This window comes from Patagioenas fasciata, chromosome 6, assembly GCF_037038585.1.
Source record: "Patagioenas fasciata isolate bPatFas1 chromosome 6, bPatFas1.hap1, whole genome shotgun sequence".
In the NCBI taxonomy this organism is placed as follows: domain Eukaryota; kingdom Metazoa; phylum Chordata; class Aves; order Columbiformes; family Columbidae; genus Patagioenas; species Patagioenas fasciata.
Genome location: NC_092525.1, coordinates 26,039,040 through 26,064,469, shown reverse-complemented (window position 1 = coordinate 26,064,469; position 25,430 = coordinate 26,039,040). Strand labels below are relative to the sequence as shown.

Genomic DNA, 25,430 nt, shown 5'->3' with positions numbered 1-25,430 from the left:
TGCTCAGTTTGGGTCTGTCACAACAAAAGCAGTGGTTTAAAATTAGTATTTTGAACCACTGGTTACTGTGTATTTAGTGTCATGTTAGTGCTCTGATACAAGTTAAATAGCAGAATTGGATTCGCTCAGGGTTTGATCATTAAGAAAAGTTTTGACACAATGAGGCAGGAAGTTACTTCAGCTAATGTAGTTACAGTTTGTCAGTGTACCCTTGTACACAAGAAACAAGGCACCTTAAAAAGAAAAAAAAAAAAGGTAGTAGCTTCTTTAAGTCTGAAATTCAGAGCCTTACTACAGCAGCATTTTATATCAAATGTGCTAGCAGGCACATAAAAGGCACACGGTCCCATTCATGTACTTTACAGTGTCCATTTGACTTCCTTTTCTGTAGCCCACATTTTCTTACAAAGTCAAAAAATACTCTGCTGGACAGCCAGAAAAGAAAATGAGAGGTATTGTCTAATACACTTGTGGCTGCAACTCGAGCAGTAATTATGCAAGTATCTTTGCAGATGAAAAATACTTACCTCTAAGCTGCCAAGTTGGTTGCTTTCTAAACTTATCTTAACTGTCCCTCTTAACATTACATGCATGACTCCTTGTTGTGATGTGATATCTATTTGTTCGGTACAGTTAATTATCCTCTATGAATTAAACAGCAATCATAAGCATGTACATGTTTATGTTTCAAGATAGAATAGTAATCAGTGCTTTCAGCTTTCCTGATGTTGCATTTTATTTTACTAATTTTAGGATATTGGACAACATTTTGTTATTTTGCTAGATAATTGTTCCCCAAAAAATTTCATTACAGATTGCTCTCTATTACATTTCAGTAGTGGGATCAAGATGCATGTGACAACAGCAAGTTACTTGCTCGTTAAGTCTCAGGTAAGTCCAAATTCCTCAAGAAAAATAGTGAAATAAGGATTCATAAGTTGATAAATAGATAATTACCACATCTCTCCAAGTGGCTGTGTATACTTGCAACTGGGTAACCGTTTCTTAGCTTGTTCTTTCCCTTGTTACTTGTTTGCTGTATGCAGCAGTCCCACAGATTCAAAACATTGTGCATCTGTTCAGATTCAGAAATCCATACTGAAGTGAAAAAGGGAAGCATGTTTGACTTTTATTTTCTAGCAGTGAAATAATTACTGACAGTATTTTTATCCTCTGTTAAAGTCCAATTTGAAAAGAGGGCAAACTGGAAAATAATACTGAATTTTGTCAAGCTATATGAGACCTTCAGTTTAGCCCTCTGTTCCTAGCAGTAGCAAATGCCAGAAATTTCAAAGGATGCTTGCTCACAATCCCATTTCCAAAAACAGAAGCACACTTGAGCCAGAAATGAGTGCAGCTGAAAAACTGTTATTTCTAATATGAATCATATTAGTTTAAACTGGAATTGAATGTATTTGATAGCATTTGTTATGGGTAAATCAATTTGTAGAGGGGAATACTGTTACAGTAACATGCAAGCCATTAATTCAATGATTGCAGTAGATTTGTTTTTCTAGATATTACAGGGAAAGCTGACAAAATAATCTGTACACTTAGATGTTTCAGGCACTACATTTTTTGGTCCAAAGCTATGAAAAGAAAAAAAACCATACAAAGTACAAACTCATAACATAAAAACTACTTCTGAAAAATATTTTACTGTAGAGGAGTATCAAACCAAAAATTATTACAACTGCCTTTACTAGAAATTGTAAACATGGAGAGTTGCTTCATATAGGCTTGAGTGACTTAAATAAATATGAAAGTACTGGTTATCTGAAGGCAAGACAAGGATCTGTATATAGGTATGTGTCGAGATAAGTCTGTGTCAAGTGAGAAGCGCAGGAGAATTGTTCAACATTGCAGAATAACTGAATAAAGTCTCCAACACTATAGTAGCTCCTGGAAATTCCAGTAGTATTATTTGTGTCCTGTGTTTGAGTGAAGGAGGAAGAAATATTTTTAAGTCAATTTAATGCATGTGCCAGGTGCTTGGATTAGCAGCTCTGAAGAACGAAGTCCAAAGCACAGAGCGGCTTGGCTGTCCTATATATTCTGTCTCATTCTGAAGGTTATGGTTACTTTAGAGACAAGAGAGTAATTTAATCTCCATGTTCATTCAGATCCTGGCTCAAAGCCCACTGAATTGGAGAGAGAATGTTCACCGATTTCAGTGGGCTGCAGTGTCAGCCTTCTGTCATTTGACCTGGTCCTGCAAACCATTTCTCTGGAGTGTAATTCTGTGTGAGATGTTCTAGGGCTGTACAATTTGCCTTCATTTTCAAGAGTACAAGTGCAAAGAAATGCTGCATCTAGACGTGGATGTGTATCCACTAGAAAGACCTCCAACGTATTTCTCACTTGGGACAATCCTGAAAACCTGAATTTGTCTTGCAGTCTCTCAAGTCTTGTCTGAAATTATTCCTTCATCTTCTTTCACATATAATACTGCCCTTTCAACATATTTACTTTCTTAATGCAGGAGATAGTTCTTTATCTTTCAAAATATTTGGATTGGCTAATACAACTAGTCAGGTCAATCGGAGCACTATGTGCAGGATCATCTCCAAAGAAAGAATAGTGTTGTTAAAAATAAAAAAAAATAAAAAAGCAAACCTTAATTTCTCTAGTTAGACATGGAGATATAAAATTGTCCTGGTTTTACTTCAATCAATAATGATTTTGCCTTTGACTTCAGTCAAACTAGCATTTCACTAGGAGTATTTAATTTATTTTTCTAATTTAATCAGGTCAAAAAAGAAGCACACAGACAATAATTTAGATGAGAAATATGTCTGTAAGTATTAAATCAGGGGAGAAGGAATTCAACTTATTAAAGAACACAGTTATTTACAAAAGAAAAACTATAGAACATAGGTTTTTTTCTTGTCCCTAAACAGTACCAAGTTCCTTACTGATTTGAATAATTAATGTTTATAATATGTTCCTATGGGCAACAAGCAGAAACCACATTATGGCTGTGAGACAAATAGTTGCTTTCCTACATTTACTTACTTTCTGCAGTAATAAATACACATAAGGCTCAGTTTAAGAATTTCACAATTTACTTGGATTTCTGATCAAGCTGATTTGAATTAAGTCCACCGTGCTAACCTTTCTCAATAGAACTTTACAACATACTATTAAATTGTTGTTTAAACAATGCTTCCCATAATTGCCGTCAATAAATGATACTTTTTTATTGCCGTTAGAACACTCTTAGTTACTGGTTTCCAGAGGTCGCTGCAGTAATCTATACATAACTTTGTGTTGTGTTGTTAATAATTGTATGGTTTTCTTTTTAGAATTCAGAAACTGGAAAAGTTTAAGAAAACATGCAAAGTGCTGAGGATACACGTAAGTGAAATATTTAATGTCCATCATTCATAAAAGTTACATCGTTTACATAGGGTTCATTAGTATATAATAAAAATGTCATCTTAATGAAAGATTTTCTGGCAAGTCTTTTATATGTTAATTTGTTTAACATACGCTTTGGCTATACAGCTAAATAGGAATATATTTTAAAAAATCTTTCTTCAAATAGTTGCTTAACAGTTACAAAACCACATTACTAAGAATTGGTTATTGTTACACTTGTTTGTTGGCTTGTAAAAATCATCTGTGATTTGGACTGGGAATCCTAGGACCAACTTTTAGTAACATACTTGCTCATTGCATAGTGACCATGTAAACAGCTCAGGGATCCACAAATTATTTCTTTGTATTCTAAAAGTCATGGAGGATTTTGCATACTGTACTGCTTATGTTTCCTTTCAGTGATGAAGAATTTGGGCATTGTTTTATTGTTGATGCTGATGGGATTTTGTTTTAAACAGGTCAATTTTATACAAGAAGTTAAAAATTAAAAAGCTAACACCAAAGGAAATAATTTTACACTGTGCAACAGTATTGCTACCTCATTCTTTGTGATTTTAGATATATATAACATATTGGAACTGCACTGTACTGCTTCTTTTCAAAAGAAAGTTTTAAATTAGTTTGAACAATTAGCTATGTTTTTACATAAAGTTAACTATGTTTGCATCAAATAAAATGTTTATTAATGAAAGCTATTATACAAGAAACATCAAAGAGAAATTCATCATACAGAAATGTACACTAGTGTGACAGATGGAAAAGTGCATGCAGATTTGTCTCATTAAAAAAAAAATCAGAAACAATAGTACTAAAGTTACTGAGTTTTGATTCCTATGATCTCAAATGAGTGAAAAGTTCTCTTTGAATTTACAAAAATCCATTTAACAGATATGACTAGCACACATTAGCAAGCAAGCGGAATGAATGCATTCAGATTTTATTTTACAAATACTTGTGCTTGACAAATGTGATTTTTTTAAAGAAAAATTTTCTTCTAATATGGGCTGGGTAAATTGCTGCCAGGTTGCTCTGGTTTTATACATAGTTTCTCTAAATTTGTTTTTAATACCACACAATTTGTTGAAGCCTTCAGTTTTGTTAAGTAGACACCATAAAATAACATATGTTTTGTTAACATTCAGGAAATGACATCAAGTCTTTTTTTTTTTTTTGGCTCAATAGATTTTTAAATGTATGATTATCATAACCTAATATTGTCTTTGTCTTCACTGCAGTGGATTTCCGATCAAACTTTTCCCCTTCTTTTAATACTTTAGGGAATTTTCAAACGTCGGGATGTTTGGCTGTAATGCCCCATGATTTGTTCTCCCTGAAAGAAATCATAGTGACAATTTATTAAACTACAGAGCAACCTGGCTTTTCGGGGTCTGCAATTCTATTTTGTGTTCAATATACCTAGCATTAAATCTTGATTCATTTCATCATATTATTTAGGTTATATTTGTCATGCAATTACTTTAGCTGCTAGTTTTCTGGCTTTTTTAGAAGTCTAAGACAGGGTTTCAGTATCAAATCAATGGGGCATTACTTTGCATGTTCAAAAAAGGGGGTTAAAACACTAAAATCTAAATTGCACCTGCAGTAGCATATACATTGAATATGAAGAAACTGAAAACCTAAGAAGGAACTGTATTTTTAAATATTTAAAAGGCCGTGTTTCCATGTTTAATACCAATTGTTCCCAGGTAGTGTAAAAGCAAAGAGACGCACTGGCACATATAGACTTTAAATTTAAAAAAAAAAAATAATAATAATAATAAAAAAATAATTAAAAAAAAAACTGGTGGGAAATAAAACTCCTTAGATTCAAAATGGTTTATTCACACAAATTTAATAGGATATATCACAACTGTTTGGTCCATAAATATTTAGGGGGAATAGTTTCTATACAATGCATTTATCAATAAACAAAGAAACATGGACAATTTTGCTAGACCACTTACTGTACTATAAACACGAAGCTCAATATATAAGATTATTGGATTTATCAACTATATCTGAAAGAGTGCACAACTGCTTTCTATGACATGTTTGTCCCCTCTAACAGGATACACCATAAAAAGAGTTTCAGAAATAAGAGGTAAAACAGTACAAAACTAGTGAGGTGTCAAAAGGGCTTAAAACAGTTAATTTAACAAACAACACATATATCCTGATTTTTCACAAACTTACTCCCAAGGTATATCATAAGGCACATAGTAGAACTGAGTTTTAATTAGTCTACTTAATAAAGTAGATCTCTAGTACCATATATTGTTCTGTCAAAGAACAAAATTTATAAGTATCAATATTTTTACCTGTAAAAGTGTATTAATAAAGATCTCAGCCTTACCAAGGTCGTTTGGTCTGGTTAGTGGTAAATGCCCATAAGGTAATAGAAATAGGAAAAGTCAAGATTTAATATCCGTAGAAGATGATAACCATACTTGCTAAATATATAATGGCAAACACACCTTTCTTCTATTACAGTGTTAACATCTCTTCCATCATCTTTTTTTTTAAAAATAAGCTACTTTTCTGTGCTAATTTTCAAAAAACCCTGAGCAAAAATTACAATAATGCACTTTAATGTGGGCAGTGAACTGTCAATATGTAACCACACATTTATACAGCCAAAAAGGACACCTTTAAAATATATTAAATAGCCACTTTGACCACCAAAAATGAGGTTTGATGGTGTCTAAAAAGTGGGATATATGTGCAAAGTTATTCTTAACAATCCACTAAAAGCAAGACATAGATCTTGACTGGTTTTTATTCAGTTTTGTTTCTGAGACTCTCCACAATCTAATTGGTGTTCGACTACAATAAAAGGATACAAATGAACATTCACCACTGCCCAGACCATTCAGACTTTTAGCTTAAATAAAATTAAAAAAAGAAAGATCACTATTGTAAACTAAGAAATGCATTCAGATCAGCATCCACAAGGCTTCTGAGTTTATCAGCTTTAAAATTGTTCACTGCCAATTCCCATTTTTGTAAGAATTTTTGCTGACATTTTTTTCTTTTATACAAAGTTTAAAAAATTAAAGTATTTGTTAACGATATTAATGAGCTAAAGATTTTAAATTAATGTGTTAAACAAAGTGTCTGATACAATCTCAGGAAACATCTAAAGTAAATTCAAAATAGTAATGAATAAATTGTACTGAAATCATTTTCCTTAAACATCTTATTAAATTATATTTTGCTTATTTCCATTTTCCCTGGGAACAAAAAAAAAAAAAAGAAAAAAAAAAGACAAAAGTATGATTTATCCAAAACTCATTTAAACAGTACAAATGCATCTTCTTGGAAATCATTTTTGTGCTCACTAAAGCAGCTGGACAACCTCTGTTTGCTTTAATGGTAAGGCATCAAGGCCATGTAGCCAGCCACACATTTTTTTTTTTTAATTCTACATCAAAACTACTTGAGAGACAAAAATGAAAAACTCTCCCTATGTGATATTTCAGATCAGTGGGACTCCTCACTTCAGTTGTTATTCTGCTGTTAGTAGTTTAATATCCTTATAGGATTGAGCTCATTCTGGAAGATGTTTTCTGGATTTTGCCTCCTTAATGCACAGGGCACAAATTGGAGCCCAAGAGCCTGATCCTGCCACCCTCAGCCAGGCGCACACTCACCACCCGGCCTCTCCCCACACCCCCAGCCAGGCCCGGCTGCCAGCGGTGGCCAGGGACGGTGGCCAGGGACATCCCAGCTGGGGGAGAACAGGCAGAGGAGCGTTCAGCTCCCAGCGAGACTCCCCCAGGCCCAGAGAGGATCAGGATTGTGACTAATGCATTTGAAAAAAGCACTGGCACTTGCACTCTGACTGTTTCAATGATTGGTTTAATTCATTTCGTGTTTATTTTTCAACATATAAAAAATAAATTGTACAAAATTTTTAGATGCATTATAAAGTTAAAATTAGGGTTCGTAAATGCTGTAAGTGAACATACAATCCTGAAGCAGCATTCTTTTGGCTATAATTAAACGGATTTTTATCTGGTTATCAAGGAGGGAAAATAATTTCTTTTTTTTGTGGTAGCAATCTTTTTTTCAAGGTTCTGGAAATAAGTAACATACAATTTAAAGAGGCACTTATTAGAATGATTCGTAACCTTCTCTTCAGTTGATTAATTTAAAAAATTTGAGTACAATTTAACAACAATAAATGTTCATTTATTATAGCAACATATTACTTCAAACTCATTTGCCAAGTGGCTGCAGATGCTACACATCAAGCTGTTTATTTTCCCAAATATTCTGTGGGTTTGTTATTTGTTTAAAAAAAAAAAAAAAAGGCTTGAAAATAATAAAAATAATTATAATAATAATAATAAAGAAGAAGAGTAAGAATAAAAAAAAAAAATCATGAAATGTTAGAAAAGGTTCGTTAAGGTAGTTTGTGAGGGGCTCCCGGATTCGTGGCTGTCCAAGTTAGAGGTCACTGATGTCACTACAGTGATAGTGGGATTGGTCAGGTCTGTTAAAGTGGTCGCAGTGCCGGGTGGAGTGAGTGCGCCGCTGTCTGCGGAGGGCGGTGCCGGAAGTGAGGTGCCATCAGCTTTATCGACACCCCCATTCTCCTGCCGCAAAAGGTTCCTTCTGAATTTGGCTCTTGCGTTTTGAAACCAAACCTGCAAACCAATCCCAATTGATTTCTTTACCGATGCTTGTTTTGTTTTGCTTATTTTTGTCTTTGTTCTTGCTTTTAAGTCATTTTTTTATATTTGTTTTTGTGTGGTAAATCGACTAAGTCACTCTACAGCTTCACTTGCTACTGGTTGTACTGACTCTTTCACAGATGGGACCCTGCGTACAAAGCCCAGCGCTACAGGCACTTATGGGAATGTTGCAGCCTAGTGCACAGACCTCAGAGAGCAGCCGTAAGAAAAATCTGCTCGCTCATTCACCCAAGGAAAGCAACTTTCTTGGTGGCCATGTAATGTACTCAAGGGCTGGGTAGGTTTGGGGTCAAGACACGTAATAAATGTTGAGGCAAAAGATGAATGAGCAGATTTTTGCCGAGGCTGGAAGATTGTCTTGACAATTTTAGAAGACTGAAGAGGAAGGAGGGGTAATTACACCATCCCTATCATAAGGATTGTTGATATGGGTCACCTAGTCTTTCTGTTCTGTAAGGTTCACTAAAAATGTTTTAGGTGACATGTAACACAGACAAAGAATGGCTGCTAATAGATTGTCCTTCTACCTCAATCGCTGCCCTTCTTTGGCACTCTACATATAATACACACCTTGCTTTAACTTCACTGAGCTAGCATACGCTGTATACTGACTTTTCTAACGTAATCTCACAGGGGAGGGACTTTTTACTATGTAGGTCCTTACTGGTAACAGTAGTCCAACAGGCATTGAGAGAGGGAGCCAGCTGGTCCTGGGGATCATATTGTTCAAAACTTGCTTCCTGCATATCGGGGGATCTACTCACTGAGGGGTCACATTAACTACTTCAGGGGAGCCCAAAGGCTTCACCCAGCATGGATAAAATGAGTAGATTTGCTACGTCTACCCTTAATAAGGTCACTACAGAGAGACTACAGATCCCAGAATATCTGCTGGGTTGGTAGGCTCTGGAGACAGATTCCTCATGTTGAGGATGCAACTAATTACAAATCACATTTTAGGATTTGGCTGCCTTGGGGTGGTAGGGCACACATTCAGCACTCCTCCTGCCATGTCATACCGTACCCCTCTGCACACCCACTAGGGACACACCCAGAAAAGTATTTCTACATATATCGTTATCATTACACATAAGGGAAATGCTATTGACTGGCAGGGGTAGAGGAAAATTCTGTCAAGCCTGTGATGTGGCTTCTTACCTGCAGAACTCTCTTGGTCAGGCCTGTTTTCTGGGCAAGCTGCTTGAGGTCCTTGGCATCTGGGTTGTGGTTGATAGCAAAGTAGGACTTCATGGTACGAAGCTGGTGGTGTTTGAAGGAGGTGCGCATGCGCTTTGTCTTCTGGGATGGGGGGTAAGGCTGCTGGTCTCTGTCCAGGTGATCTGCCTCATTCTCATTACAGCCTGTTCAGTAAACAAAATGAAACAAGGAGTCAGTGACCACATCATGTAGGATAAATGAATCAAAGAAACAATCTTGAGTCACATACTGTTTGGAAGGAAAGAAACAAGCAAGCAAGGAAGGAAGGGCTAAACGGGTGCAAGGATAAGTACAGATGTGGTTATTAAAGCAGACAAAAAAGATCCAGAAGATGACCTTTTCCTATTCTTAAAACATTCTGCATCTCCCAGACCTGTACCTACTTAGGGCAGACTTAGAAACTTCTCTCTCCTTTGGCATTTATTTTCAAACAAGCCTTTTCCCTGTGGTGGTGGTTTTGCTTTGGGCGTTCAAAGAGTCATTTGAAATCTCATTCAGATTTTGAAATCTCACTCATTGAAACATTCTTAGCTTTAGAGAAGAATAAAGGTCAAACCAGCATTTTTAATGTTTCTGAGCTTTCCCCCCAAATCACAAGCACCTATAAAAAGAGATGTACAGCAGGAAAGTTTGTTATGACAGTTCATCAAGAAAGTGTAAAACCTGGAGTTTTTTGCTGATAAAATAAATACTTTTGGACTTTGCCTGGGAGTTTATATGAAGTGCTCAAAGACTTCCATCTGTAAAACGTGTCTAGAAAGCAATTACATCAAGGCTTAATTCATTCCCTCAATCTCAATCCAAATCTGCAGTAGCTCTTAGTTGGTACTGATTCAGGGAGTTTCTATAAACAACCAACTAGTGGCTGAAAACTTTAAAGGAGTTTCCTGGCTTTCCCTGATGCAGGATTTTCAAAATGTCTATGAAAGATGAATTTGTTCCAGATTACACTTTAATGGGTGTGAATTGTACACAAGAGTTGCAGCTGTTCTGGAACTGTGGCATCATTACTTCATATGGGGAAAAGGAATGACAGTATTGGGGGGTGGGGGGGAAAGTAAGAAAGACATCTATATTTTTATTTTTGGCTTAAAATACAATAGAGTTACCAGTTTATAGAATCCCATTTTATAAAGATGGCTCAGTTACATGGGGGAAAATAAATGGTGTCATCATAGCAGGGAATATTAATTAAAGAACAGCTAATTAAAAATGTTTCAGAATGTCTGTAAACTAGACCAAGTTTCAGTAGTTGCTCATGTGAATTTTTGAACTGCCTTCCAATAGTTATTGGATTATTTGCTAGGCCTAGTTGATCCCCATTTCTAAATTAAAAAAAAAAAAAAAAAAAAAGAAGAATAAAGAGAGAGAGAGGAGGAGAAAAAGGGAAAGCACACAATACCAAGAGACTGATGTTGACAGTGCTAAAAACAGAGGCGAGACAAAGAAGGCAACTTAAAACCAGGAGAAAATAAAAAGCTTCTTGAAGGTGTTTTCTTGTTTGAGTTATAAGACAAGTCAACATGAACAGATGCTGATAAGAGAATGCTTTGACAGAAAATCAGGTGAATATTTAATTATAGCTGGATTTGCTTCTAGTCTTGGTAAGAAGTATATCTGCATTTTCAAACAAAGTAAGCTGACACTTCTGAAAATACCAGGAGTTGAAAGTTGCCTTAAAAACAATTTCAGACCAGATTTGGATTGTGTTTACTACTTGTTCTCACAAGCAATCACAGTGCCTTCAGTCAAACTGCATGCGCTGTAACTCACGAGCTGACATAAATCAGAGTACCAGAATTCAGTCCTCAGGTTTTACTTCAGACAGTTGCAAGCTGTTTGTTTCTGTTGGTTTCCTTGGGTCGCTCAGGTATACAGCGGCAACATGAACTTCCTCGGGGTCCTCTGCCCTGCTTATTGCCTTTGTTCCAGTGATCTACTTTTTTGTCTGTGATCTACTTTATTTGGGCTTTTATTTTCAAGAGAAAATGGGAAGAGGGCCCCAAGCATCCTCAGACAATCCAAACTTATACAGTGATTAGCTCACTCTCTGTTTTACGTAGGTGACACAGCATTATGTGGTTTGGCCACATCATGGATCAGAGTTTTTACACTATCGCCTGGAGAACTAAGAGGAAGCAAAAAATCGGGCAAGGGATTGTTCATTTAGTTGCAGTTGAATTGCGGGGTTGTTTAATTTTGCTTTGGAAAGAGCTAGAATGGTTTGCTTTTTATTGCCAAGAATTCTTCAAGTAAACTCTTCATGGTATTTTTTACACACATACATATATATATAATAAAATAAAGTAAACAGCACTTTGACCAACAGCTGTGTAAAATATTTTCCTAGGGAAATCTTCTTCACCATCTCATTTCTATATCCTGTGGGCTGTAAGTCAACACAGTTTCCCTCAAAATACATATTAATTCTATGATATAAGAGGTAATATAGAGAAAGCCTTGAATGTTCTAAGTACTTTTGAATAGTTTCTTCCATTTTTCACATTAATTCCAGACAGCTCACAAGTATGAATGGCTTTTACCTCATAACATTTTGAGTTATTTATTGTTGTGTTTCCACTTTACAACTGGGAAGCTGAGAAACAGAAATTAAACTACTAAACAAAATACAGAATAGAAAAGCTGTTATAGATCCAGCAGCAGAATCTGATTTTCCATTCTGTCCCTGTACTCAGCACCCTTAATACAAAACGTGCACTCAAATCTGAGCCAGGTACTGCCAGATCGCTTACGAATATGCATATTTTTATGCTCAGCTTGGTGAAGTTTTTAGCCTCAGTCAGAGTTATTGCACTGGTTTATTGTTACAAGTCTGATTCGTTTTCCATAATGGCTTACCATATCGATGGGCACACCCTAGGTCATCCGTGTTTTGGTGGAATACCGCTTTGGTTTACTGGGGTTTGTGGTCCTCGTCAAACATTGAGTGGCAGGAATAAACTTTTGATACAATTTGGAAGCCGCCTGCTTAGAGACGAAATGCTGTGCCCCTGCTCGGGTGTGCTTTAGCGATGGACGGGTCAGGGCCGCCCCTCGGAGCTCCTGCTCCAGCCGGGGAGGCCCCGGGGAGCCCGGGCCGGGAGGGGAGAACCGCGCCGCTCCAGACATCCCCGCCGCTCCGCAGGCCCGAGCGCGGTGCCGGGCAGGTTGCGGCGGGGCTGCCGGCGGGCCCGCCGTTCAAGAGGGCAGCAAATGGCCCGGAGAAAGGTCCCGACTGCGGACTGAGGGGTGGGTTATGGGCTCCTACCCGTGTCTCGCTTCTCCCTCTGAAGGCGGCAGTCATGTATCCTACATTTAATTTTCGGTGGACTGGTTGCCCTTTGTAAATGATTACGTGCAAGACCAATTACTGAATCACAGGGCAGGGAACGAAAAATGCGTGTCGGAAAGCAGCTGCCAATTATTTAGAGATTTTTTTTTTCTTTCGAGTAGCAATTTCATCTACTGCAACTCATTTCGTAACTCTTAGAGATTCGTTTTCCTCCCCCTGGATCTTGAGCGCAGTGGGCCAACGGGCTGGAGTCGTTCGCAGCGGATGCACAGTTTGGCTGCAAACTGTATTTTCTCGAGACCATGTGTCAACCCCGGTCATTGCTAGATAATACTTTTTAAAAAATCACCAGCCCTAAAGAACAAATTTCTCAACCATCTAGACTGAGTCCAAAACAACAGATTAGAGAGGCGCGCGCTTTTTTTTCTTTTGTTTTGGTTTTTTTTTTCCTTCCCTCACCGTTGCCCGGAGAATTCTGTGAGATCTCAGCGAAGTGAGACGTATTTTTATAATGAGTGGTACCTTTTAATCTCGTTTGGAGTCAGCGATATATCTTATATGCCCCTTTGCTGTGAAGAATGAGAGTTTGAGACTAACACACAGAAACTATTACTGAGTTCGCGAATAATGTCTCTCTTGAGTCCTGACCCGAAGTTTCAGGGGTGTTTTGTCATATCCACAAGTTTTCATCTCTCCCTGATTTCGGGTCCTAACTCTAACGGTAAATTGTCCCTAGAAATGGTTACATTTAGAGATCTGGGGACCTGGGGTGTTGGTGTGCGGATCAGAAAGACCGAAGGGCGGGCGTACGGGAAATCCGCCCTTGGAAGCGGGACTGAAAGAATCCTGGCTGCGCTACAGGTTCGCTTTTCTTTAGCAGCTTTCAGGATTGATTGGAAACCGTTCCGTAGCCAGGGATTCCAATGTCATCTTCAATTAACAAGGAACAATTAGCGCAGTGATTACCCTGGCTCCAAGGTCTACGCATCAGAGGAGATGAAATAGCCTCGCACAGCTCCCCGGTTCCCAGCGAGAGCCCGTTTCCCAAGCAGCCCCGGAGGAGGTGCCGGGGGGGATGAAGGGACTTGCGGGGGCGGGGGAGGATCGCTTGTGAATCGCGATGTCGGGGGGGTTGAACTTGGGGTGGGGGAAAGCGAGTTCCGGGCCGAAATCGGTGCACTTTCATCGACCTGCGTCTGTTGGAAGGGGAGGCCCTGACCCCTCTCCCGGCTCCCCGGCGGGACCAGCACTGGCAGCTCCGCCCGGAGCCCCCTGCTGCCTGCCAGGCCGGAACGGCTCCCCGCTTCACGGGGAAACACCTTGCACCGCTCCTGCTTCCCACACCCTTCTTTCCTCCTCGCCGTCCACGGCTAGCTAAAGTTTCGCTAAAATAACTTTTAGAGTCGGTAGCTTTTTAATTCGGGTTTAGCCTTACTGCTTTCGTCTTCCTTCTAATGAAATGCCACTTGAACTGCTTGATCGTACCTGAGCGTCCCTTACCTCTGGCCCCTAACACTGTATTTTTAGGCACGCTTTGGATACTAAAGTGACTGGACTTAGGGGAAGAAATTTTATAGAGGGTAACACTTGCTCCTTTCCTGCTGTTGAGAGAGCAAAAACCATTATCCTGAATTACATTTGATAGGGTTTAGTTACAGAGAACAACATTTATTCGTTGACCTCTTGTACAGTTTGATCGTTTACGTGCCAGTAAACCAGGATTATTTAGCCTGAAGTATTAATTACTACAAATTAAATAGCTATATCGAGTTATGTGAATACTGCATTAGCATTGTAGGAGCCATATACTATAACTTGTATTCTTTTTATTTTTCCTGATCTGTTTGGGTACTTCTAATTTGAAGTCTAACGGGTGAATTGCTTTTTGCTAATAAAATACAAATAATGATAACAGTATCTGTGAGACTACTATTGAGAAAGAACACCATGTTTTTGGAGTTGGGTGGTTTGTTTTTTGTTTGGGTTTTTTTTTTTTTTTTTTTTTGGTCTTTATCCTGGGAAGTGACTAAGTTTGGGTGTTTGACATTAATAGGCAAAGACAGCTTTTGAGGAAGGCTGCTGTTAGCTTTCCTGCAAACGCTCCAGCCCTCAGAGCACTGTTTGTTTGATTTTCCAATGGTTAAGCAAGATTTGGCCTGGCTAAACTATGCACTGCTTAGCTGAGGGGCAGCCCGAGAACGCTCTTTTCGGAGGAGCGAGAGGGAGGTTCAGCGTGTGTTTCCCACCTGAGTTGTAGTTGACGATGTCCACTCCCAAGGCAGGGCTTTTTCTTTTCCTAGGCCTCCCCTTCTGCACGGTGCCAGTGCCGTTGAAGTAAGGCAGGGCCAGCCCTCCGCTCTTGGCAGCCAGCTCGGTGTAGCTCAGCTGAGGGGGATATTCTCCTTGCAAAAGGGACTCGAAGTGGGCCCTGCAGTACACCAGGTTGTCCTTCATGCCAAAGTGATCGCCCGTGGTCAGAGTCTTGTTGCAGGTGGTGCAGGTGAAGCAGCTCAGGTGATAAACCGACTCCCTGGCTCTCATGACCATTTCAGAGGCTGAGATCCCAAGGTGGCAGCGGGCACATCTCTGCACGGAGAACCTTCTGAAGGAAACAGGAAAGTGGGCATCAACTAGAAAAGTAAAGGCAGACCTCACCCCAGTGCCGCCCACCACCTCTCCCCGCCAGGGTCGTGCCCTTCCCGGCCCCAGGACGGCCGTTCTTGCCGGCGGTGGCCCCCGGCCCGCCGAGTGTCGGTGCTCCGGCTTGTCGGGAACACCACTGGGGATCCAGCACCGGGGCCCCGCGATAAACGCCTTTCACTGTCTGCCAGGCTGACCTGTTCGCTTAGGTCTTCTGCAAAAGCCCTCCCGCTGCTCCTGAGCATAAAGAACTGCGGATCGGGGGGCAATCAGTCCTCACTCTCTGGACATTCGTGTACAGGCGAGAAGGCCCGCGGGGAGCTGAACGCCGGGAAAGCCAATACGCACGGACCGAGTGCCCGGGCCCGGCCGCCTGGCACCGTCCGCGGGGCTGGGCAGGGGCGGTGGGCTCCGCCGCGGCTCCCGCCCCTCCCGCCGCGCCAGCCCCGGGGCCCGGGGAAATACCGGCAAGCTATGGACAGAGGGAAACTTTGTCAGGTCTTACGCTGGTATTTACGGAGGGAAACCGCAGAGCAGCGGGAGACACGAGGTCTTCTCCTTCGCCTGTTTGTGTTCCACCACACATATTCAGTCGGCGTGTCCCCTTGTCCATCCCCTCGGTTTTTAAACGGGCGAGACTTTTCGGAGGGGACACGTTTACAGGATTAAGGAATCTCTGACTGCGAAAAACTACGTTTGAAAGCCCATGTGGAGAATAGACCGTTTCGGTTCATAATGCCTTGTGAGGGGGTGTGCTTTTGAACCCATAGGGACAGATTGCTGTACCTGTAGTAATCCTCCTTGCAGTAAATACTGCCGTCCTTGGCAAAGCAGGTGAGTTCTGACTCCAAAGCCAGTTTACATTCACAGCATTTAAGACACCTGAGGTGCCATTGTTTGTCAACTGCCAGCAGGTAATATCTGTCTGAGATCTTCCCTCCACAACCAGCACACAAAGCAGGCTTCTCGGGGCTCATTGGGGGCATGTTCTGCAAAACAACCACACCACAAGGGGATGAGAGAGGGAGAGAAAGACAGGCAGGCAGGCCGGGCTGGGGATGGGGGACTGCGCAGGACCCGGAGCTTGCACAAAGAGACGGCTCCCTGGGACCAAACTTTTGCTCCCGGCGGGAAGTTTGAGGGGGAACGGGGACCATTCCGGCTAGGAAAGTATTTACCGCCATTCAGCTTTCGTGTTGAGCCCATTAAAGCTCTCCTAACGATCTAATGTTATTTAAATAGGCGAATGCAACTGATTAGGCCTCAGTGAGTAAAGCAGAGCCCATTCTTTTCTGAGGTCCCGAAGCTGAAGTCTGGAGCTTCCCCGTTACTTTGGCGTTTTAATCTTAAGGCACTCCACAAGAACGGCATTTTGAAGTGGGAAAATACCTTTGTGCTGCATCAAAAGTTTGTGACAGAGAGAGCAGGCTTGCACCGATTTTCCGGTGAATTTTCACCCGTGCTTAAAACAGCCCAAACCCCATCTCTAAAGAAAACCAGGCCATTTAAAACAGAAGTAAGAGAAAGGAGACAGGTGAATGGTGTAAAGAATAGTGAACACGAACGGTCACCACCCTTGCCAGGGCTGTGGACAGAAAGGTGGCACAGACTGGTTTCAGCTAAAACTCGCATCTTTTCAGCAGCAAACTTCTGCAAGTTCCCATTAATCTTCTCCCCACGAGGAGTGTCGCTCGGGACAAAGGGAGATGGAGGGACGGCGGAGACAAAAGCTATGCCCTGAAACTTGGGGCAGCGTTTGCCGATAAACTAACCGGGGAAAAAAAATCCCGAACGTCTTGTCCTGAAGTCGTAACTGTTTTAAAGTGGCAGCTCCGCATTCACTTTCCAATCTGAAGTTGTGTTTCTCGCCCCCTTTTTTGCAGAAGTTGAAAAGGCAAGTTGAATTTACATTGCAAATCCTCATATAACAAAGCGTGAGTTTATTTAAGAGAAGGGGGGAAGGACCCTATGGCTCAAAGCCTTAAAGCAGTTTTCCAGGCCGTTACTTTGTGTGCAGAGCCTTGTGCGCGATCGGCGGAAGCCCTAGAAGTTGGAGAAAGGGAGATCTCGCTTCGCACAAAACACAGCGTGACACTCGGTTTCTCCGCCATCCGTTAGCACATTTACGAAGATTTTGATCCTTTGACTAAGAAAAAAAAAGAGATACTACTGCTAAGCCAAGTAGTCGGCCGGCATAACATTAAGAGAGAGCGGTGCCTCTTTGTATCATTCTCACACTTCAGACCAAAAATGGTTACGAAAAGTAAGCGGTCGCGGTTTGCGGTTTAATTTAGGAGGTGCCAGGAGTGCAAAAAAGTAAATTACACCTCAGAAACTTCAGCTGCAGCCCTGCTCTGACGGGGCAGAACGGCCGCAGCGAGCCAAGCAGGGGCGAAGGGCTGCTTCGCTGTGAGGACTGAAAAACTGGCCCTGTTACCATTTAAAATATTTTCCCCCGTCACTCCAGAAAACACACGCAACGACATGGATTAGATAAATGTATATCTGAGCCTGGCCGGCAGAGCACCCAGCCTTACGCGTGGGTTTACAGGGAGCCTCAGAAGGGTTTCTACAAGCAAGCGGTGGCAGGGAAGGGGCAGGGGCAAGCAGCATCTTTCTCCTCCCCAAAGCCAGGGTCTGTCCGCTGCGGGTCCATGCTTGCAGGGATTCCCTTTCAAAGAGTGCCAGCTCCTCTCTTACCGTTTCTCGGCCGTTCATCTGTCCCCCTTTGGCCAGGCGGGACTCGGTCTTGGATCGCCTCTCCATCTCCTCCATGATTCCTTGGATATGGCCTCCGGAGATCCCGTGGAAAAGCATGGCTGGGGGACGGAAAGGACAAGTATTTTCTTCTGCTCTGCACCCCACTATTTCCATATACAGACCCCAGAGTCTTTAGATCATCCAAAATGTTTACACCGAGGCGCACAGCGCAGGGAGGGAGGTTGCAATAGGAGCTTCTCTTTGCACAAGCACCGAGGGCTTCCTGAAGATGTGCAGAAAACAAACAAGGGGGAGAAAATATAGTAATAATTAATTTAAAAAATAAAATAATAAAAGCGAGCTAAATGATCTGTTACTGTTCTGGAGAGCTGGGGCTCCTGACTGGAGAGACTTGGACCTGGGGCAGTAGAATCGTTCGGGAAAGGATATAGTTTTGAATACAAAGAAAGCAAAAAGAAGCGCTATTTTCAGCAGTCCCTGGTTGCTTTAAAGTTCCCAGTGCCTGTAGGTTGGATTTGGGACTGCTGCTTTCCGGAGCTCTGTCCAATTTGTTAAGAGACTAAAGCCAGCCCATTTTTGATAATTTAGTAGGAGGAGTCCTCTCCCTTGAGCTGCCACTGATTTTTATTCAGACAACAAAGACCTGTCATACTCCTCTCAACCCCTAGTGATGGGCAAGCAGTGACAAACATTACGGTCGGGGATATGGGGTGGGGTTTATTACCTCCCCCAAACACGGAGTCCCGGGAGTTAGCTGCGACGGCGTCTGGCGAGGGGCAGGGTGGCCTGGGGGCCCCACTCCCTTCGGGGCCGCGCCGCGGGCAGCTCCGTTCCGCAGCCCCTCGGGCTGGCACCGCTGCTCCCCGCTCCGCCGCGGGAAGGGTAGAGGGAAGAGAAGCGCCGTTTTGGGCAGCCGAGGCTGGACGAAGAGGCCAGACGAAGCGGCCCCGCGCCCCGGGGCCGGGCGGCCGTGGAGGGGATGATTAGGAGGGACGGCGGGCGGGCCATTCGGAGGCAGGAGGGCGCGGCGTCCCCCGCCCAGGTCCCGGGCGGATCGAACACTTACTGGGGCTGTACCCACCCTGGTGCCACCGGGGAGCACCAGCCCCGCGGGACACCCGCCCGGGCCCTCCGCGGGCAGCCGGCTGGGCCAGCCCCGGCCGCCGACGGGGAGGGCGGGCGCGGTGCGGTCCGGGGACGCCCCTGCGGGGCTCTCTCCCCTCGCCTGCTCCCCGGCTGCGGGCTGCGAGCGATCTTTGTGTGCTGGGCGATGCATTCCTTCCCGGCCAATCTCTCCCTCTCTGCTCCACCTCCCCTCCTTTTCCCTTTTTCCTACTTACTTTTCACACCACTCTTCCTTGCCTTTCCCTGGAACAGCTGCCGGCTGTTTCCTGACACCTCAATCCCCACTGAAGGATCTTCCTGGCGGCAGTTCTGCGCTCCCCGCTCCCTGGGGGACGCTCCACACCAAACCCGAGCGCGACTAGTGAAAGAAGTATCCCAGCCCCCACTTCCTTTCCAAAGCATCCCAGAGACATCCTCAGGGGCTCCTCGAGTCACCTCTTCCATGTAACCCAAGATTCAGGCAGCCAGTTTCCTCCCTTCTCTTTCCCCCTAAGTAGCTAAAATTAATGTTATTTGCAGATTGAATGTTGCTACATTCCTACGAGTGCCAGAATACAGCTCATAAAACACAATTTCACACAAAGATGAAGTCAATCAAGTGAAATAAGCCGGGATTTTTTTCTCTGTTGGCACACTAGACCCTGGACAGCAGGGCTGCTATTTACTGTAAGTAATGTAATTAGCCCTTTTGGATGAAAATCAATATGTTGTATGTGTGTATGTGTTTTAATAAGAGAGTAATAGCTATAAAACCGACGAGACTCAAAGGCGTAAGGGAATCTCCCTTAAACCGGGTACATCTCATCGCAAACCGTCATCTCTCGTAGAGCACTCCCGCTCTGGGAAAGAAAGAAAAAAGAGAGAGAGAGAGGAAGAAAAAAAAAAAAACTGTGTGTGAGGAAGGAGGAGGGAGATAGGCTTTCCTTGGAGAAAACAAGTCAATTAGCACAACAAGCCATCAGGAAAAAATAAACAAGGTGACTCAATCCGGTATACGGGAGCTGTTTGCTCCTTCCCGCCGTCGCTCCGCGGTGTCCCGACTGCTCCCGGACACTCGCGAAGCCGCTTCCCTCTCACCCCACGTCCTGCCGGGGAGCGGCAGCGCGGCCCGGGCCAGCCGAGCAGCTCTGGCCCGGAGACCGCGGCTTTGCCGAGAGCTGCGAAGCCGCCTGGGGAGCGAAAGGGCAAGCGAGGAGGCGGCCGCGTTCCCGGGGGAGGGTGGGTAAGCCCTCCGCAGGAGGGTTTGCTCCCCGCACACCCTGCGCCCACGGGCTGCCACAGGCGTGCGCCTGCCTGGCGTGGGTGATTGCGGTGGTTGCTGTCGACAGAGGTGAAAAAAAATTCACCTGGAAACGAATTTCTTTCTAATAGTTGGAAGATCATCTTTCCACCGTACTGGCACATTCAGGGTTTGGGTTTTGGGGTGTTTTGTTTGTTTGGTTGTTGTTGGTTTTGTTTGTTTGGTTTGGTTTTGTTCTTGTTTTCCTCTGAGGGAAATGTTCCTTTATTCCCGTCCAGCTATTTTGTCCAGGGTAACTCACCCTGCCCCAGTTCCGTGTTCCGTCTGCTCTCTTAGAAATCGTCTGCGTCTCCCACTGCGCCCGTGTTGCCAAAGACACCCCCACATGTGCCAGGCAGAGATACCCGCCGAATCCCCCCGCCTCGCGCGGCCCGGGCCCTCCCTGAGAACCCCCTCGGACGCACCGCCGCCGTCCCACTGTGACCGTGTCCCTGCCGGGCTGAGGACAGTCAAATTCATCGCGTCCGCTGCGAGCGGGGAGAGGAAGAGTCTGGGGGGAGCCCCCAATGGAGTGCTGGGCCCAGCTCCTTTAGAGCGGCTAAAGTGGGCACACTGCGTTTCGAGCGGGCTGCGTCCCCGCCTCGGGTGCTCCGGGTGCGGGCATCGCTTCGCTCTCCTCCCGCTGCCTGACATTTGCTGTGCCGGGTTCACCGAAGTACTGTCTGCAGGTGCAGTGACAAAGTGTCGTTCCAAGAGAGACACCAAAAATATTGTTTGTGAATTTCCCATCTCTACCTTAGCTCGACGGCGCCGTTAGGAATAATTGGTCAGACTCGTAACAAAACTCAGAAGTGACTAAACCTCCTCCGGTTGGGCACACTTAATTAATTAGAGGGTCCTTTCTTTCTGCTCCATCAGGTACGGTTAAGGATACGCTACCAGCTGCTGCTGCTCCAGTAAAGGAGGCCGGGGGTTTCCCAGGCGTTTTCTGACTAACATCCTAATGTTGGCAGACCACTTCTTACCTAAAGGGACACTAAAAGTTTGTTGCTAGCATCAAACGTGACTTCTCCGTTTCCAAAAGGCCTGTAGGAGATCAAGGTAAATCTATTTCAATGTTCCTGAGATTCCTCGCTGCAAATTGAAACCCCGCTGCTCTAAGGCAGGCTGGTAGGGAGAGGTTGCCATTATAGAGCGGGAGTCTCCATATAGTTTTGCTGGTTTGCTTAGGGAAGGGGGAGAAAAACTCACAAAGAACACGACAGGGAATCTGAGATCCAAATCTACCAGTTTATCCCTTATGAATCCATTTGCGTTAGCACTTCGCCTCTGAACGCAGTTTCAGTTGGAGGGTGCTTTTATCTTCTGTCACCGCAGCATTTTGGGAGGCATATCTGATGTGCAATATTGGGAATATTTTAGTAACATGACAGGCTCTCTCAGGTTTTGCCTTTCTGTAAGGATATACCCAGATTCCCCAAGCTAATGAGGATGCGGGGAAACCCATCGCTACTGAGATTTCCACAGGTAACACGTTCTTCTGTCCCCAGCGAGCTGCCGCGCGTCCGGAGGCGGCCGCTCCCCGGTGCAGCCCGGCCTGGCGCTTCCCGGGCGCCTGCTGGAGCCATCGCCACCTCCGTAATTAGCATGTGCCCTGGACAGATTTCAGCATGCGGTCACCGGGATCCGCCTTGCTATAGAACCCTCATTCTTCTTGGCCACGGGCTACGGTCTAAAGCCTATTACAGCGTGAACGATCTTGTGTTTAGTTCTGAGGATTTAGGACAAGGTCTACATGCAAATTAATAATTGACCAACAATAATTAGAAGAAAGAGGAGGGTATTCAGGCATGGGTGGGGGAGGGGGGAAACGGGAGAGTTCTTTGGGCAGGAATGGTTTGGATTTAGTGGATCCTAGAGGAGGCGACGTCCCGGGCTGCAGGCGCAGGGCGCTGCCCGGGGAAGGGCGCCGGGTCAGCCGCCCCCCGCCGCGCAAGGGCAGCAACACCTCACACCGGCTCCGTCAGGTACCCGAACTGCTCGAGACACCGTTTAATCATTTCCAGAAATTTAAAGCGCGTAGTGATGGCAGCAACAGGGTTACGATTCTGTCGCCTGCAAGTCGGGTGGTTAAAGCCAGGTCTATTTTTAAATCCTAACGCTATTTTCTGCTCTGCGAGCCTGTGGTGGAGTACAGTGCTATTAATGATCAGCCTCATGCCTTTGTAAAGTCCGCGGCTACTACAAGCAATCTAGACACAAAAAAGGAAAATCTGAATAGAGTCACATCTCTCGGCGGTGCCATCAAATGCAGCTAGTGTCGTTCCCAGCATTTAAATGTGTCGCTTTTTTTTTTTTAAGATCGACATTGTTTAGAAGTCCACTTTTGCGTCAGAAATGGCATGTTTTACCACCACCATCTTTTTCCTGGATCGAGTCCTCTCGGGTGCACCGTAGACCACCTTCAGGATTAGGGTGCTGGAGGGAGGCAGAATCCGGGGCACGGGAGCCGGGGCGCGGGCACCAGCTCCCCTCCTCCCCAGCCTGGCTGCGCGGCGGCTAACGCGAGAGCGGGGTGTCTTTGAGCGTAAACATCATCGGATTAAAACACCCGGACCTCCAACATGCTTGTACCTCCCGGTAATCCGAAAACACGTAAATTAAGACACTTAGTCATTTGCTTAAGGAGACGATATTTAAATAATAAACAAATAGGTGCTTTGCATAGTAATCCTAGACACAAATCTCCGTAGCCAAGCGCTGTGACTGACCACAAACAAGTAATCACACAGCCAGAAGAAAACAGGAGAGGCAGATTATTGTCTAACACGAAAGTAGCCACCGCCAAGGACTTCAGCATTGTTAGCTTCTTAGTTGTTTGATATTAAGCTTAATCGTACTTGCACTCTGGTTGTAATTAAACCATTAAAAATGTTGTCGCTTTTGAAAAGGACTCTCTTACAGGCTAGATTCACAGAGAGGTGAAAGGAGACATTCCGTAAAAGAAAATAAAAAAGGCCTATTATTATTATTATTATTATTATTATTATTATTATTATTATTATTATTATTATTATCATTATTATAGCTGAATGGCTCAGTCTTCCCAGGCTGCCATTTTTCTAGATTAAAACACAAACGCACCAAATGTTTTCGAATACACCTGGGGAAACGACCATTCCGTGTTGTTTAGAAAAACCCAACCACTCCGAAGAAACACCCCGTAAATGACATCCGTGAGGTCTAAATAGCTGCATTGCTAGGAAAGACTCATGCAGGAGCTTACCTTGAGACCTTAGAAGCTTCTTCCAAATTTGTACCCTCCTCAATGAGTGATGAGGGATGGGTTTTGGATGGAGAAGAGACGCAATGATCCAGCCAGTAGATGGAGGTTGTTCCTTGTTCCTAGCAGAGGATTCCTATGTTAATTAAAATAAACAAGCTGCTTGGTGGAAAGATTTTTTTCCCCCCACTCCCTCTCTCTCCCCCTTCCTCTGCATAGCCTCTAATATAGAATTGACGTGAATTTCTAACCTCTGACCTCTCACCAACATACACTTATACCTGCCTTTTATTTTCTATTTGTTTCGCGATATTTTCCAAAACAAAATAAATAAATAAATAAATAAATAAATAAATAAGAATGAATGAAAGCAAAAATAAATCCCACCTCTCAATTTTGGCTGGTTTGCTGAGTTTTCTTGATCAGCTGTCTCAGCTCCTCGGTAATCAGGTGAGGTGTTAATAGGGAGCTGGTTGTAAATAAAACTAATAAAGCAAAGAACATATTAGGAAATTAAGAAAAGGCGAAGGCCGAGAAGCTGCTAAAAATATTGTCGTGAGCTGAGCATTTCCCCATCATGTCGTTTGTTTCGTTCTGTGCTTATTCACAGCTGAGCAGCAAACCCAGTGTTGTTGCCATCTCTCCACATTTTTTTTTCAAATCGCACTGAACCAGCCATGGACTGCATCAACCCTTCCCACTTTCATAAAAAGCCTCTCAAATGGAGTCGCTAAACAGCAAACTTCAGCCTGATCTGATGTGATATGATATACGGATTCATGGAGCAACCTCGCTTTGCCAAACCCGATGAAACTGAGAGTTGTCATGCAATACTACGCAGTCAAACCTGGGATAATTGTAAAAGTGAACCCAATTTAACCCATTAGAATAAAATCAGATGCCAAGATGAATCGGAATCATTGCTTCTTAGGTGACAGTAGTGATGACAATTGATCCACCGGCTCAAAACAATAGAAAAATATAGGGTCGGGAGTCATTTCTCTTACTCAGGGTCTCTCTCCCCGGGGGAGATGCACGGAGCCGGCAGCGAGGCAGGAGCCGCTCCCGGCCGGGCTGCGGAGGGGACTTACTGCAGGGACCCTGTGGCCGGGGAGCTCTTTGTGGAGCAGGAACACGAGATGACTTCTCGCTTTGGCTTTGCCTGTTTCTCTAATTCCTGTGACAGTTTCAGTTCTTCTCGCCTGAGCCGTGTGACCCTTACGTCTACGCGGCCAGTTTGGTAATCTACTAAAATAAAATAAAATAAAAAATTAAAAAGCAAAGCAAGGGATGCTAATGATCTTCCTTGGAGTTTGTCAGGGAGCGGAGCCCCGGCGGCGTGCGGAGGAGGCAGGGCTCTGATCTGCTCCCCGCCGAGGTGCGCACCGGCGGGCGGGGGTCCGGCCGTGCGCCTCGGGGCAGGGTGGCCGGCTCCCGCTCTGCTTCGGCTGTGTCCGCCGCCGGCACTGCCAGCAAACCGCTGCCGGCGAGGAGGGAGCTCGGAAGCAGCCGGGTAACATCACGCTGGCAGGGGGAGCCGCTCTCCCCGCCCCGGGCTTCGCCCCGCGGCGGCACCGCGCCCGCCCTCCCGCGGGCAGGGCGTGGGGAGTCCCGGGGGCGCAGAGGCTTCGGTTTCGTGGCCACTGCGAGCGTGCTGCAAATACTGCATCCCACCTCACAGCAGCTCACCTGGAGAAACCAGCCAGGGAGGTGTCGGGCAGGGGGGTGGGGGTGTGTGTGTATTTCTGCTGGTGGAGGTGTCTCCCCGCAGGAGGAGTGGGTTTGGGTCGGGTGACCACGAGCTCTGAGCACGCCAAGTTTGCTTTGCCGGCT

At 44.2% G+C, this 25,430-nt stretch overlaps 1 protein-coding gene across 9 annotated transcripts; it reads right to left on the bottom strand.

The window, feature by feature from the left end:
- Positions 1–3,346: 3,346 nt before the first annotated feature.
- Positions 3,347–25,043, bottom strand: LHX9 (LIM homeobox 9). 9 transcript variants are annotated; one of them, XM_065842658.2, is made up of 8 exons: positions 24,605–25,043; positions 23,985–24,082; positions 23,601–23,733; positions 17,929–18,211; positions 16,015–16,217; positions 14,835–15,190; positions 9,237–9,439; positions 5,203–8,030 (listed from the first exon to the last, which is right to left on the bottom strand). In XM_065842658.2, the coding sequence occupies exons 4-8, from the start codon at positions 18,100–18,102 to the stop codon at positions 7,773–7,775; spliced, it is 1,194 nt and encodes a 397-aa protein (XP_065698730.1). In that variant the 5' UTR covers positions 18,103–18,211; positions 23,601–23,733; positions 23,985–24,082; positions 24,605–25,043; the 3' UTR covers positions 5,203–7,772. The 9 variants fall into 9 exon arrangements, with proteins under 9 accessions (XP_071666399.1, XP_065698734.1, XP_065698730.1 ...); XM_071810299.1 differs by having other exon boundaries at positions 17,929–18,047; XM_065842659.2 differs by having other exon boundaries at positions 17,929–18,047; positions 23,601–23,719.
- Positions 25,044–25,430: the final 387 nt, after the last annotated feature.